Source organism: Augochlora pura, unplaced genomic scaffold (genome assembly GCF_028453695.1).
Source record: "Augochlora pura isolate Apur16 unplaced genomic scaffold, APUR_v2.2.1 APUR_unplaced_8876, whole genome shotgun sequence".
In the NCBI taxonomy this organism is placed as follows: domain Eukaryota; kingdom Metazoa; phylum Arthropoda; class Insecta; order Hymenoptera; family Halictidae; genus Augochlora; species Augochlora pura.
In genome coordinates, this window is record NW_027589697.1 from 1 (window position 1) to 16,704 (window position 16,704).

Here is a 16,704-nt window from a genome sequence, read left to right on the forward strand (position 1 = left end):
TGCTCCCGAAAATCATGGTAATATCGGATAAACACATTCAAATGCCACTGTCACGAGTTTCTCTGTTTTACCAATGTGTTCTGTTTTGTTATAATCTTTTCAAATTCGGTATAGCAAGATGTTTACAAAAGTTTTATCAAAGACATTTTATATCTAAGATTGTCTTGAGCTACGAGATAAAAATATTGTTCAGTGGATATTTTCTGTCTAGCTTGAAATAAAATAAAAATTTATACTTATTTATAAATTTATTTATTCATAAATTTATACTACGTTTTTCAACATTCATTTGTAAAAATTAAAAATTCCATGAACGTACGCAGTTCAATGATTACCTGACATAACCTAACAAAGTCTTGGTTATCGCGTTTTTCTACTTTTGGTTAAATTTTTCTACTTTTCGAAAGTTTGATTCCCTGACGGGAAAGTAAGGGTTCCTCGGACGTAAGGTAATTATCGACCCAATTTTCGATCCCGTCAGGGCAAAAGGTACATAAAGATTTCTGAACTCGTGAAACAGCGTAGTAAAATTTGAAACGCGAGGAGAGAAACCCTGAGAAGAGAGCAACGTTCGCTTCTCTCTATTTTCACAGGCAACCGAATGTGGAAACCGACTGCGAGAGCCCCGATGTCTATGGACGATTTCCGTAGTTAAGGGGCTGATCGGTCTTCCCATTTCTACGTCATGTAAGACGTGGAACTCGGAAAGTTTCCGTACGGTCATTCAGCTTTCGTCGCCTTGCGATTTAGGATGGAAACGCGACAGACGGAAGCTTTTTGTTCCGGTGCTAAAGTTCTACTTTTAACCATAAAAAATCGGAGGTTCGTCAACTGTACAAACCCACCGTAACCTCCCCACATTCCTCGGATTTTAAGGAAATTTTATCTTCTCAAATGTATGATTTATTCGAACAATTTTTTCAATATATTGAGTTGGAGGAAAAGTTCTGTCGTGTTTTAAAGAAAATGAATTCATTTTGCTTGACAATGATTTTCTTTAAAATTCGAAGATTTAAGCGACCGTTTTGCTGGTTCCGAATTTGCGCGGAAAACGTAGATCTTTCTCTAACGCGTTTATGGAAACTATTAATAGTTTCGCGCAGGAACAGCGAACGCAGTCGAAGCTTTTCACCGTAATATTAATTCGTACCTAGCGGCTGTTGGTTGAAAATGGTTACGACATCGTTTCCGGTGCCGGAAATAGTCGTAAGAATCGAAACAACGTTGTAGCAACGATGCGCGGGAAAGTGTCTCGCCTGTATCGGTTTCGGTTAGAATTTTATAACCTGTTATTACACCGGTTATGGTCCATATTGGTTTTGCAGCAGTTTTATAACCGGTTTTATGTCCACGCCGATCCCAAAACGATGTCCGTCGCTTCTGCATTGATTCGATATTATCGTTAAATCAAATCAACCACGCACTCGTTTATTAATTTCCCTTTATTAACTTCCCGGTCGCTCGCGTCTATGTTGATTTCATTATGATTCGAATGAATAATTAATTGTCCATTTATTAGAATACGCGATACATGTGGTATATGTGACGTGTTCGGTGAAATTTGTAACGCATCTATATCTATGCCCACTTTATATAGTACCATCGTAACTCTTCTTATGTTTATAATTTTAAAGAACAATCTATACGAAGTTAACTCAAATTTGCAATGATCACAGACTGCGGATGTTTAATATGATAACGTTTTTAATTCATAGAACCGCGCGCACACACACACACACGCATATGCTGTTTTATTGCTAGAACAACAGACGAATGATTGTTTTCTGTGTATGTGACGCAGTATTACATGCGGCAGGGTTGCGTGGCCGTGATGTCAACTACGTGGATAGCGAGCGTGGCGATTTTCGGTGCCCTCGTGCTACCAAGAGGTGGTTATTACTTCAACGGTTCCGGTCTACTCGCCTGCGATCCATTCTTCGCCAAAGCATCCCTTAGGTATTGCCCTGATCAATTTATTACAGAATCGCTTACAACTTTAAGGCGCCATAGAAACGTGACGTCTATGACGCGTCGCTACTAAATAATAAATACATGTCATGTTAAAGTTATCAGGTAATACAATTTTAAATCACAACTAATTAATTCCTGAAATGAAATGAAATGAAATGAGTACATAAATATCTACAATCTGTTTTTGCGCCTTCGTCTCCTTCGAATCGGAAACTAAATAATTAAAGTCATGCTCTCTGGTTTCCAGGATTCTGGCGTGCTGCTGTTTTTACTTTCCCACGACGATGGTGTTGATGTACTGCTACGGTTCAGCCTTCCACGTTAACAAACTGCGTCTCAAAAGGGTGGTTTGCATTAATGCCCCGGAAGTCGTTAGGGGAGGCCACATGGAGAGGGTAAGTTTAGCTCCACTTGAAATTCCAATCAACGAATTGAACATAAGAGCAGCAGTTCACCAAATCACCTTACACAATTGCTGAAGCTCATTCCGTCCACCATTAATTGCTTGACGCCGCATGAATTTCTGATACGGCCGTCGTTAATTGCTCGAACATTGTCGTGGCGAACGAATAATTCGAACATGCAAACTATCTTAACACCTTTAAATTAGAAACTCTTGCGTATCGGTACGATACATTAACTTCTGGCATTCACTGTTCGTCTAATTATTTGCAAGGATTATGTTTACAAAATTAGAAGTTTTTACCTCTCTTCTAAAATTTCTTGTTGGACATTTATCTTCTTTTAATTACAAAAATAAATAGGTTTCATTTAGAATGCACAATTCCATCTCAAAATAACAAATAGAATTTTAAAAAATGGAGAAATACAAAGACGAACCATTGTTGCTCATAGCGAAATAGCAGTAATATTGCTATAATATTGTACTTAAAAAATTGTAATATTGTAAAAAATTAGCAGTTTCATTTTGATTACAATAAATCTATTTTGTAAAGGACATCCCAGGCTTATATGGACGATATGGTTTCATGTTGCTTCCCCGAGTTCCGTTACTAAATTTCAAGTTTACATAAACGTACGTACCGTTATTACTTTTCCAAGTGTCTCCTTTGTACTTCCATGTTGTCTGTTTCGAAATCGTTCGGGGAGCTTGAGTGAGAGAAACCCGAGATCCACGGATCACCTGCGAAATATTCACGGCGGCAGCAAAAATGTCGCACTTCGTCGTGAACAAACACAGGGGGGGGGATCATTTACAAAATAGGTCGAATAGAAACCGTCGGCGAACGCTTTAATGCGACGCACGACGAAAATGTAACCGCCGACGACGGAATAAACCGTGCTTCAACGGTCCGCAGGATTTCAAACAAAAACGGAATAAATTACTAGAGATTTCTCTTCGATTCAATAATCTCGAGTGCCGCATATTGCGCGCTTAAAGAAACACGAAACCGCGGTCGACGTTTGTTTTTCGCCCGCCCACTTCTGACGTGAAATCGCGGTATTTCAGCTTCGTTTTGTCGTTCGACGTCGACGAACTCTGATGTGTACATTTCATTCACCTGCCGAACTCCGTTTCGCAACTTTGTATTGCGCCGCTACGGGCTCGAACAAAGGTTTCCCATAATGTTAATTTACCGAATTCGCTGAACGTAATATTAATACTGGAATCGACGAGCTTTAAGAGCTACGGACTCGATTCTAACGATTAAAGTGCAGGTTTTATTCGTTTCCATGCAAGAAAGAGGAAATTAATTATTGTAAAACTTAAAATATTGTTGTCGTAAATTGTTTGAACACGTTGAGAATGCATTTTATATTACAACAATGCGTAACGTAGGACATTTTAATTCACCATCGTGCATGATCGCGCATACAAAGTATCGCTCGAAGGACCACCGTAGCCAAGAAATATGAATCGAAAATATTTGTCTAGCGTCAAACCATTGCGAGGTGTCGCACGGAAAGAACAGCCTGCACGCAGACGTTAAAAAATACCTCTAAATCGATATCCGCCATGAAGAATCGCGTGTTGACCGGATAAATCAAGCTAGGAGAAGAATTGCACGTAGGAGGGGACATAGTATCTCACGGTGGGAACGACTCTCGTAGAGTAATTAAATTTACAGAATTTATGGCTTGAAGTTGTTTAATTATAAAAATTTACCGAGAACAGTGGCAGTAGCAGCAGTTCATTCAAGCGAGAATTATGCAAAGTGGAGTTAGTGTCGCGGCTGCTTTAAAATTATTTTGTAAAATTAATTTTTAGTATTGCGCTGTGTTCGCGCGCTACGAATTTGCTATAGTGCGTTACAGATTCGAATAACGTTTCGTGACACCGTCAGAAATCCATCCATTTTAATCACCGAGCAATGCCTGAACGAAGTTCAACGAATCTCTTTTGAAATAATTATTTCCAAAGCGATTGTTACGTTACACCGATCTAGATAATTCGTCGAAATACAACGGAAACGATTGCGGCTTTTGGGACAATTTCGTCGACTTCCGACCGTGAAGGGACTATTTACGAAACTACCGGCAGATAAAGTGTTAACTGACTCGCCGAGGAGTTTCCCCGAGTTAACGAGAAAAGTGCATGAGTAGAAAGTTGGGCGGCTTACCATTAATTACGTTTAATTACATCTCCCAGCCACGATGGGGATCGGCATCGTTGAACTACCAGAGATTTCTAGAACTTGCTCGAACATGACCGATCACGGTCGCGGCTAATGCAACGGTAATTCCTAATTTTGGTCAGGCGATAACCTAGCAGCATAGCGTTACATGCATACATCATCTTTTCCATTACACTAATTCTAAGTGCTACTGCCGGTGGTAATGTCAGAATTCAGAGCCAATCCTTGCAGGATGATCGATCGCATGGCACCTGATTCGTGTAGATCTTGATTATTGGGTGTCGGAAATAAACATAAAGTTTGTAGACATTGGCTGTTTTAATTGGCATTGTCACTTGTCAACGTATTAATTCTCAGAATGAAATATGTATCAGTTCGCCAACATGGAATATTTCAAGCTTGCACTTCTGTGAGATATTTAAGCTTATAGCATAATGCTCTTGCCCAGGAAATCATCCCATCGACAATGTAATAACTTGTACGCTAAATTCACAAGTTAGCATAGTTCACGCATGCCGCTTGCTTTGCAATTAATTAATTAAATCACTAAAGTTTGGAAGATTAATTTAGTCGACGTTTAAATTTGCCATCGAAGCAATGTGTAAACAAACTGTCTACGAAAGATGTTGGAACTTGTCACGTCGCTAGCGAGTTTGGAATTTTAACGCATTTAATAAAATAAAGCACATGCAATCGATACGTTGTTGACAAAGAAAATAATTAATTTTAAATTTTACGCTTACTGGGATATTTACAATCTCGCATGTATGCATATTCATCAAATTATTATTACACCGACCCTACCTACGTATTTGCTGCGCTTTTAATATTATCAATAACTTTATTGATTACAATTCTCCATTGAAACGAATTTTTGACAATTATTGGAAACGTGATGTAGATTTTCAAAGGCACATTATATTACAGTTTATAATTTACTTTGTACAGAGGCGCTGATATTAAAAGCAAATAAATTATGAATTATAAATAAATTTAATTACAATAATATAATCATAATAGTAGATTCTATGGGAAGTTCGTTTTTTGTACCAATCTATCGGTTACTGACATTAATTCTATCGACACGTCCATCGTTTGAAGTATAATAGCCTTCGAACCTTTCACGTGACGCTGTTAAACGCTTCAAATTGTAATGTAACGTCAATATGGAACAGGTGTTTTTAGATTGATTTTCACTAGGTTAACGTTCAAAGTTGAAAATTTATATAAATGGTCCCACTTGTAACATTTATAATCTAAGTACACATTAAAGAAATATCAATAACCAATACCTTTCAATAGTTTAGGCTTTAGAATGCAATGTTAATAAATTCGATTTAAACGGGAAACAATAGAATATTTCTGAAACAAGTGTTCCATTATTTTTATCATAGCTTTGCCAAAATGATCATGAAATGCGGCTTTTTTCACGGTTCCTCGACGGAGCCGAAAATCTGATTTGCCTCGACGTTTCCACGGTTTCGGGGCCACTGTGCGTTGGTCCAGCCATCGACCGTGCGCCTCTTAATTTAATCGCTTTAAAGATTCAAACATCTCAACGGCGGAAGGCCTCGCACATGCGGGAACACTGGCCGAAGGACACTTACGGCCGAGTAGACAACGCCTTCAATCGAGTCAATACTTGCGACTTCGCGGAGTTTAACCGTACAGTCTACCGCGCATGAACAAGGAAGTGCCAGATTTGGTAAAGAATGAGAACGCGATAGTCATTATTACGGAATTCCAGAAATTTTGATTAAAAGCGTATATTACTCGCAACTACGTGCCGAGTCGGGACTCGGCCTGCACTGACCCCGCACAAAAGGTATATGAGACTTGCGTACGAAAAATGTGGATGCAGACCGAGCGCGAACGAATAATTTCGAGACAAATTTTACGTTTGTTCAACCATTTTTTTTTTCGCAATCTCTTTCAGCGAGCAACGCGCACAGTTTTCGTTAAAGATTTTATTAAAAGTATTTTTGTCCTTGACAGTACCGTTACAATGCTCATACATTTATCATCGTACTCAAGCTGCCTGTTAAATGTAACGAATAATTGGGAACAATGGCGAATGTATAATTGATCAAGATGTTATTGCTGTTCATTTCATTGATAAATCAAAATGATATACTGAATTGGAAATTATTTACGACTCGACCTAATATTTATTCGATTGTTGTCCTAATTAATTCCAACGTTAATGGGATATGAACTCGATGGACACTCGGGCCAGATGATTCTCAAACTATAGTTATCAATTTTATAGAATACCGCCAAAGATTCCCATGAAATTTTGCAGAGCTGTCTAAACGAACACATTCTTTCGATTATTGGGTGTCAATTTATAGTTCATTCAATTAGACCAGAAATTTAACGATGAAAGTTAGGAATTTACGTGAAAATTCACGGCGAAATGTGAACCGCTGATGGTAGTGGGATCATCGAATTGGACTAAGGGATATTTCTGTGGTCGTGAAACAATTTCGAGATTGTTCTCTGAATGTTCGCATCCTTGCGATGATCATTCTAAAATTTAATGGAAAAATTTAAGGGAAGCAAAAGGTTGGAAATGAAATGATTTATTACTAAAGGCCAAATTGTTATAAAAAATCAGTTTCCTCTAAACTAACTGTAATTTAGAGAATTGAAATGGAAATATATTTTCTTTCAATGATTCCAACTCATCACAAACAATATGCTTTATATACAAAATTTTTATATATATAAAATACACAGTTAATGTAAATTTAAGAATCCTTTACATTGTATATCAACATTTACAGTATGGAAAGAATAAATAATAAAAATATAGCGTATTTGACATCTTGAAAAGAATTAGATTTTCGTGCATTTATCTTTATCACACGTTCGACTGCGAAAAAAACATTCACAACCAAATGCTGCAATAAATCTTCCAGCAGTTTTTCACGTTACGTCGAGTAAGTCCAAATTTTGTTTCCGGAATATAACTTTCCACGCGGCGTCACCTGTCGGAAATATGTTTTTAAAAGCTGAAAGTTTAACAAAGCCACATTGCGGAATGCGTTTCCTCCCTATGTATGTACACGCAATAAACATTCAATTGTCACAGGTACGCGATATCGTTGATTTTATGATTCGTATAAAACTGTATTAATAATTAAAATAATTAAACTGTAGATAACACAGCATCATTAGGTCGAAGAAATTCGTAAAATGTAATACAGTATAAATGTATTCTCATTATTTCTGTAACGAATTTTATAATTGATAAACGAAACTTTCCCATTACGTCTACGCGTTAATGATATTTATAAAATCCACGGGTGCACGAACGAAAAATTTCCAGCACGCATTTTCATGCCATCGATCAATGCCAATTATATTATAATACAATATTTTAATATTATTTTAATATTATTTTAATACAGTATAGAAATATTATTCGCGATACTCCACTTGCCGTTAATCTTTATTTTCGTACGCGATACCAGAGAAAACAAGTCTCCGCGTGTCGAACCCACCGCGTCGTAATTTAATAAATCATTTTAAGAATAATAGGAGACACGAAACATAAATGATGACAGAGGACGCATTATATTTTTATTTTCACGTAAGTACTCCATTCCGCTCGACGTATTTATACTTCCACGCTTTTATACGTACGCGAAAGGCTTTCCCTTCTGTCAAGTCGAAAATATATGTGTAAACTATGTAAATCGCAGGCACGGGATGGCAATAAATCGCGAAACAGTTGACACGAACAAAAATACGATGGGCGATAGATGAAAAGAAGGTCTTCGCGAGCCACGGCAGTTCCTCGTTACCCATTTTTCTCCGGCGTCCCAGTTCCTCCCGGAACTGGTGAACGGCGAGCCGGACATCGGCCAGCCCCATTTAGGCGAATATTCTCCAGGATAAATGTTATCGTCCAGTCAGATGAATAGTAATCTGCCTTCAAAATTCCTTCTGGCCGTGCACTGACCGCCGCGCCACGTCGCTCGCCGTCGCGCCCGCATTATAACTCGGCCGCTATAATGCCAACGGTTTAAATACACCCACGTGGTCTTCTCCGCGAGCTTAAACGTACGTCCAATTATGAGAGAACCTAATCCTTTTCCCTCCTTTGCCGTTGATGTCGGTTGATCCTCATCCAGATTGTTCGCTGTAAAGGTCTTACGACTGTTCGCGATCGTTCGTATCACAGCATAATTAGTGATATATTAACTACTGTTAATATTATTAATTACGTCGAATAAAACGTAAAAATGCCGCAAATTTCAAGACACATCGTGCATTTTTTCATATAAATATGAATGTAATAATAAAATTGCTTTTAATTTTGCTTCTGAGAAAATGTTCTCGTTGCATTGTAAATCGTTGATCGTAAATTGAAATCTTCGTAATCGAAGTTACCGTTGTTGCAGTGCTGAAAAAATGGTTAATTTTCCAAAATATGTCTACTGATTCAAGAAGTTATATTTTTTTCAGACCGAATAAAACATTGTAAATTAATGATAATGTTCCACTCGATGACTCGGAATACGTGATTTTGGGGAAAAGTGCGTTTCAGGTTTAAAATGAAGTTTCCACGTAGTTACAGCTAAAAAATCGACGTAAAGAAGTAATTTACTGTTCCGAGACCATAAAGCAGGTCCTCCTCTGCTTTGAAATGGTTCCGCTGGCTACTTTTGCCCATTTTACGAGCAGCGCGAGATTTTTTTAGATCTCTCTTAAGTACCCTCCGTAAACCAGCATACGTTTCCTAGGTTCGCTGCCTTATTAGATATTAAATGTTCAAGTCGAGAAATAATAGTTTAATGAGAAAACGGGTACCTTCCTGAATTGTTTGTTAGCAGAGGGTACATATTTATTATAATATGGATTTTAGATTGTACGGAATTAGTCTCGTAAAAAGTTATACTTTTCTAAAAAGTGAATATAACGTTAAATAAGATAATAAGATAACTCAGTTTTGTAATAGAAAATTACCAACTTTTAAGTACAGTATCATTTATAACTATTTACATCACTTGAAGGCTTCTGAACATAAATTGTCACGCTTGTAAAATTAACCATTTTAAATAAATAAATAATGTTGATAAACACGAAAATGAATAAGCCTTAAAGTCGACTCTCTCGAGAACGGAACTCCGAATAAAAAAATGTTATGCCAAAATTATGCTCGAAATTATCGAATCGCCCTGCTTGGTTGCACTACGTATTTCGGTCCACCCTGTATATCAACCTCTTAAAATGTGAGTCATACTAGTCACGCACATTAATATGTATGCATTTAATCAGCAGTCAGGTGACAATGTAACGTTGTTGATAGCGTCTGATATTTCCATAAAACTGTTTCGCTCGTTTAATTATATGCAAAGAAGCGGCGGCAATAAAAAGCGGAAACTCATCAGTGCTGCGAAACCGATAAAATCTATGTTTATATACACAATGGCCCCCGGATCGCCGTGAAATCTCCAGTTACAAATCAGTGTAATTGTCCGAGGGACGTTGTCCTCGATAAATTTAATTATCGAAATTACTGTTTTATCGGTATCTACCGAAACAGCATTTCAAAGTATATTTCAGAAGTGTCGATACGAACAAAAATTGTTTTTTCCACGTTACCTTACGCGGGAGATTACAGTAAAAATAAATCGCTTTTCGAAAGTGGATTTGAGATGTGTCGATGCACATTGGGAAAATTGTTTTTAAGTAAACTTTTTGATACTGTGTTAAAACTCGCAAAAATCTAATTTTTAAAACTGAAAGTATCTTGACAAAGGCGAAGAATAGTTGGAAATGAATTATTACAACATATACAATTTTTTATAAAAATTGTACTAACACAATTCTTTTTGTTTTGTTACAGAGATAATAATTCCAAAGTAAATTGAAATGGTCGCATTAGATGTCTCGGTTAGCAGCGGCGCCGCGATTTATATTTTGTTGTTTCGCAAAATGTTGCAATTGCTGTTGCATCGAAACGTTATTGAGCTGCTATCGACCTGTTTTCGTATCAGTGTGAAACTGTCGCGTCAGTTTCGCAGGATATCCGGCTTTCTTCCGAACAGTGTCTTCGACGTACATAGATATTCAGAAACAAATATGAACATGCAGCCCGTCAGTATTGCCCTTTCGGGTTCGAACTTTCACGAGCTTGCGTACAGTACGTGACAGTTCGCGTGTGACCATCGGTGTGCATTCGTGGCTTTTAACTTGGGAAGCTTACTGTAACGGAAGGTAAATTACGTGGCTCGTGATTCGAATAAAGTCGCTGTCGGCGTAACCTCGGTTAACGTTGCAAGGATGGAACGCAACGAATTAATCAAACTTTATATTAATATTCTTCTTTTTTTGCCTCAAACTACTCCCAGAGAAAATTATTTCATAAAAGCAGAGTTTTAATGACACCTTAGTTAAACATGTATTTTAATGTATATTACCTGAAGGACAAATGCCATTTGCAACCCATTTTATTTTGTTGCGTAACTTAATATTCCAATTCAGAATTTAAATTAATTGTTCCAGTACAATGCATAGCTAGTGGAAAAGTGGAAGGCTATAATGATCATTTTTTCTTTACTATTTAAAGTTTTAAATGAGGAATATAATATAATATAATATATAACTTACAAATAAACCAAAGACTGTTCGAATAATTTGAAAATGAGTACTAAAAATACGGATACCTTTGTGAAATCCATAATTGTACTTGATCGTAAAAAGTATGATCGTTAAAAGTGTACTTGGTCGTTGCCGAAATTGCAGCTATTGAACAGATCAATGGCTCGTTTTATCACGTCATACGTTTTGGCACGGTAAAATCCATGAATCCAACGGTCACCGGCGATATAGAGGAATCTGCATTTGTCAACAGTTATTGAACGCACGCAGCCGTACCAAAAGTCGCATAAACACGCTTTGGTAACGTCATATATTTACATTTCTCTATCTGCAACGGGGGATTTTATTTTTAATGTGTACAATTCATTACCGAGCCTGGTGAACGATGCCGCTACAGAAGATTTCGGCTCTGCTGTAAAACACGTTTTTCTTAACGAACGTATCAATGCGTGATACAATGTTTATACCATATTGGAAAGCTAGTTGAATATTCATAGTTCAATATACTTCTAAGTGGCATAATTGGTTGTAGCGTAATTAAGTAATAATGGTAAATGTGAAACAAGATTTTCGAGCAATTCTGTAATTACAAATCGTCGCACTGTTGTACCCATTTCAAAAAATTTTTAAAATTTGAAGATGTCCAGAATTATCAGCAACAGAAATTTGCATAAAAATTTACAGTATAATAAATCAAATATTTACAAGCATATACTTCTCACCAATTTTTATAACCTTAAAATATATCATAGAGATATAGTATATTTACTACGTAAGATCTCTAAAGCTATATAATTTTCGCTTTTGTTCGGTATTGGAAATTCTGTACACATATTTTAGCGTTAATGCATAATATATCTTTGAAGAATAAAAACAGCCGTGTTGCGCTGCAGTATACCTCACCCCCTACGGAACTCTTTTTATTTTATCGTGGGAAAAAATATACGTTGTTTTTTTAACACGTTACTCTCTCTCTCTCTCTCTCTCTCTCTCTCTCTCTCCCTCTCTCTAGTGCGTGTATGTTTAAATTTCACCTCTGGTCCGTAGTTTTCAAGAAAACTGAAAGCACATTAAAAAACCTGCGCGCGTTTAAAATATTCATAGCTTTACGCAACACTACACTATATTTTTTAAGTAAAGAATACCAAATTGTTTTATGTAATAATTTTGTATACCGTTTTATAAATGTATAAAATTTGTTTTTTACGAAATTATTACTTACTGCTGTTTTTACATCAAAAGACAATTCATACCTGAAGGATCCTATCTAGTCCGTCGACGTTATCAACTTTAAAGGCACGCGGAAGTTTCATTTATGTAACTTAAGATTTACTATCGCAGTTCCACCGCAAAGTACACAATGTATACTACGTGTTCGCGCTTACAGTTCCCCTTTATTTAACGGATTTACGAGAACTGGGAATGATTAATTCAGGTTAGGCAAATCGTGTAATTACGACAATTCATTCTCAAAGTTTCTCCTGGGAACGTTACTATAGAACTGTAATCGAAAACACGACATACCGCACAGGGTAACGTACATCTAGTTTAATGGCTTAGATTTTGGTTAAAGTATATATTTGATTTATCTTTTATAGTCCGAACAATTATGCTCTTTCTTTTGTACTCCAACAGTCTCAGAATTGTCAAGAAGACATTCGACGAGTCTGATTCGTTGTAATAGTGCAAAGGGTTGATATTCGCGTATGTAGCCTTATTTATACGGGGTGGACCGGAACAGATAACTAAATCCTTTGCAAAGTTAACCAAACTTTAAAGTTGATCTTTTCGAAAACAGATAAAAAAATGTTGTATCATGTTTCTTATTTCTTCATGGTAGAATCACCCTCGTTTCCGCTACGAACTTTGGTTCACTCTGTATAATTTACTTATTTTATTTACGACCTAAAAGGCTTTTTTAAATCGTACAAAGGTTCTGCACACAATGTGTATATAATATAAGAAAATTATATCAACAAGTCTTTATAACTTGGCTATAACGATTGACAATAAAGCGAACGTGTTTATGCTTCGCCTTGTGTTGCGACACCTCCGTCGGTGTTGGTTACTATAGCTGTTCATTAGGTCGTTTGCGTTGAACAATTTATAGAGTGTTAGCGCCCGCGAAACCTCATGACAAACAATCTCTCGGATTCAGCCGAGACACGTAATTCTCATTTGCAAGGGATGGAGTTGTCGTAGCGTGTTCCTCGTAAACGGCTCGAAATGAGGCGCATTATTGCTCGATCGTCCCCAACAGTACTGCTTGGGTCGTACCTTCAGACGTCGTCCCCGTCATTTCCATCAGCAATTTGTCCCTCGCCGAATCGAATATCTATGTCGTCTATTCGTTCTCTTAGGATGACGTAAGAACGGTTGAAAGGAAGCTATCGAGTTTCCCCTCGACTTTCCGGCAAGCATCGAACACCCAAAACCCCGTGTTCTTTTCACTGCACTTTCGAGACATTCTCATGGGTAGAGCGGTGCACCTGATGAAATTTCATCCAGGTACATTCACGATTTCATTCGGGTTCGTTTGGTAGTTTCGTACGGCGGAGGAATTTTATTCGCTGCGATTTAGTAACAGCGAATTCGAACAGGCATTATTTTCTTACATTAAAATCTACTGGTCATAGCGACTTTGAAACATGTTAGTCAGATCGGCTGATCTTTTTGGACAGAAATATATTTGGATAGGTTCACGATCGTTTAGAATTTGATTTATCAATTTTGCTAGTTTCCTTACCAATCAGAGAGAATTTTAACCAAAGGTGGTATAATTATAATTATCACGGAAAAATATATGCAAAATATTAACAAATTACGTTGTTTTTATATAGACCATAACATTTGTACAGACAGCGTCTGTAATATATTAATTTAATAATAATAATTAATAAATAATAATTTTCTTAATAATTTCGATACATCAGTCGATGGCTTTTAAAAGAAACAAAACATTTTTAATCAATTTTACAAACATTTGGTTATATAATCCAAGTTTTGATCATAATAAAAAGTAATATCGTCTTCCGCTATTCACGTGCTTTTAATAACTTTAAGTAAGCGATGTTCAAAATATTTCTGCTATCCGATACAATGCAGTCCGCTTCATATATTGCGAAACACACTCGTAACATGGTATGGATAATAGCTTAAAAATAGTAACCTCTTCGGGAATAAATTTTTATAGAAGGGAACAATTTATTTATTTGTTTCTTTTTAATTCTTAGGTACGCTTAAATCATAAATGTTTATTCTTGCTAATTAGACACTCCATAGTTTTAAAAAAAGAGTTAATCACTCTTTTATGATTAATTACTATGACGAATAATTATGAATACGTTTTTTGGCATAATTCTCAGCTTCTGCACGTTTGGAAAATATGAGTATGGTGGTGTAAGGAAATGTTTTAAGATGGCATCCAGTCTTACGTTATCGATCGAGAAAAACGATGATGCTAAAACGACGAAGAAGGTGGAGCTGTATAAAAATTGACGACCCTAAGATCCTCGAAATCGTCATCGAGGTCCTCAACTATTCGCAAGACGTTCGAATTTCTAAAAGGAGTAGGAAATGTCTGGGCCACTCGATGCGCGACGATTTTAACTTTAAATCTAAAATAATTTTTCTAGCTTGTAGTATTTCCATTTTACGTGACTAAGTATTTATGTTATACGTATGAAATTGATTCTTGTGATTCATAGCAACAGTTTTACAGTTAACAGTTTTTTAAAATCTAAACTTTGTTAGTATTAGAAATTATTTTGGAACGTGATAGAAGAATTTTAGTGGCGCCTCAGAGTCGCCACTCGAGCGCAAAGGGTTATTTAGGATGAAACTTTGCGGCGTAAATAAAGTCTTGAAATGGGCAGACCAAAGAAAAATTGTGGCAGATAGGAGAAGGAAATATATAATTCCAGGAGGAAATGGAAGAGAAGGGATTCATCCAAGTAAGCTGATCCGTAATCCTTTCGCTGTCGTCAGATACAAAGCTTTAGGGTTGATGAGCTTAGCGCTTCGTGACTTTCGGGACTATGTTAAGCTCTTCTAAAAAGCGGATCACCTTCGTGTCTTATCTTGTAAATGTAAAAGGCAACTTACTGCATGTACAGAACTGTTAAACACCTCTTCATGTGTTGACTAATTTCAACTGGACGGACGTGTTAAGATCACGTGTACCGGCATAATACACTTCCCGTAATTACTATTCCTAATTAATTTCGCCTACCGATCCAGGGACCAGCATCTCGTCTGGGAAATTTTAGCACAGGTTCAAACTATTACATTCTCTAACAGCCTTTTAATTCGGTAATCTCTTATTTGTAATCTCTTATTTATGAGATAATAAAATATTGCGGAAATCGAATTAAGCTGCAGCAATTAATAGGGAATCAGATGTTTGAATTTTTTAATTTAAAGTATTCTATGAAAACCCAGTCGCATATTTTTTCACAATATTGTACAACGATTTTGCGAAGTATTTTTCAAATTGATCACGTATGAACGATTCTACTGGCTTCGATTCAATATTATTCACGCGAGCTATTCGTAACAAAGAATCGAATATTTTCATTGAAACATAATTATACGGTACAAATATAGTAATCAGAATGATACCGAATAGTTCTCAGAAAATCTGTGATTAATATTACAGATTAATGAGAATGGCTGATTATTATGATTACCATAATCACTTTTATTAACGAATCGTAAAGTGATCATAAAAATCGATCGCAACTGATAAATCTATTTCATATAATTTCAACTTGAAATCTTTGATTCACCTTAGCAAGGAGATGCGTTTGCGCTTCGTAAAAGTAATATAATCAGCGGAGCGAAAACTCGCGTGATATCATTCATTCGATCGCTATATTCGATGCTAATGAACTGCGATGTTCCGAGCCATTAACCAACGCAAGTTATTAGGAAATAAGTTCGCGGGGGGCAACTTTCTCAAGTTAAATGAATTTTTTTGTCAACTAATGAAACCAATTTGCATTGCTTAACGAGACTTTGTTACCGAACGTATAATGACGCGGTGGCAGTTTCACTGTAAGCTCCAATATTATCATATAATTTTTTGATAATGAAAATGATAATTTTTTGATTATTGAAAATGAAAATACGATAAATATTCTTTAACGCTAATTTGATCAAAATATACACGTGTATCGCATACACGTTTCAGCTTGTAGATCACGAAAGGCGATTGTCAACTTCTGCATCAAGGACAATGGCCGCGATGAGTTTAGGATTCATTGTTATGGTCACACCATGGACGATTCAGGAAGTTGTCGCAGCGTGCACCGGAAGCAAACCACCGCCGTTCCTCGACTTTCTCGCCACATGGCTCGCTCTGTCCAACAGCTTTTGGAATCCATTTCTCTACTGGCTGTTCAACAATCATTTTCGCCGAATTTCTAGAGAGATTCTTTACACTAAGGTAAGTATAGACAGCTGCCTGCGAAACTATTGATTTTCCTATGCTCCAACTTGGAGACGTCGCATCAAATTTTCATTC

At 36.7% G+C, this 16,704-nt stretch overlaps 1 protein-coding gene across 1 annotated transcript; it reads left to right on the forward strand.

Annotated features, from left to right (window-relative positions):
* Window positions 1-1,862: 1,862 nt before the first annotated feature.
* Window positions 1,863-16,626, forward strand: LOC144478141 (tyramine receptor 1-like; the record flags this gene model as incomplete). Its single annotated transcript, XM_078195863.1, has 3 exons — window positions 1,863-1,956; window positions 2,219-2,366; window positions 16,372-16,626. Coding segments are annotated over exons 2-3 (366 nt in total), but the record flags the coding sequence as incomplete, so codon positions are not given.
* Between the last annotated feature and the right edge of the window lie 78 nt (window positions 16,627-16,704).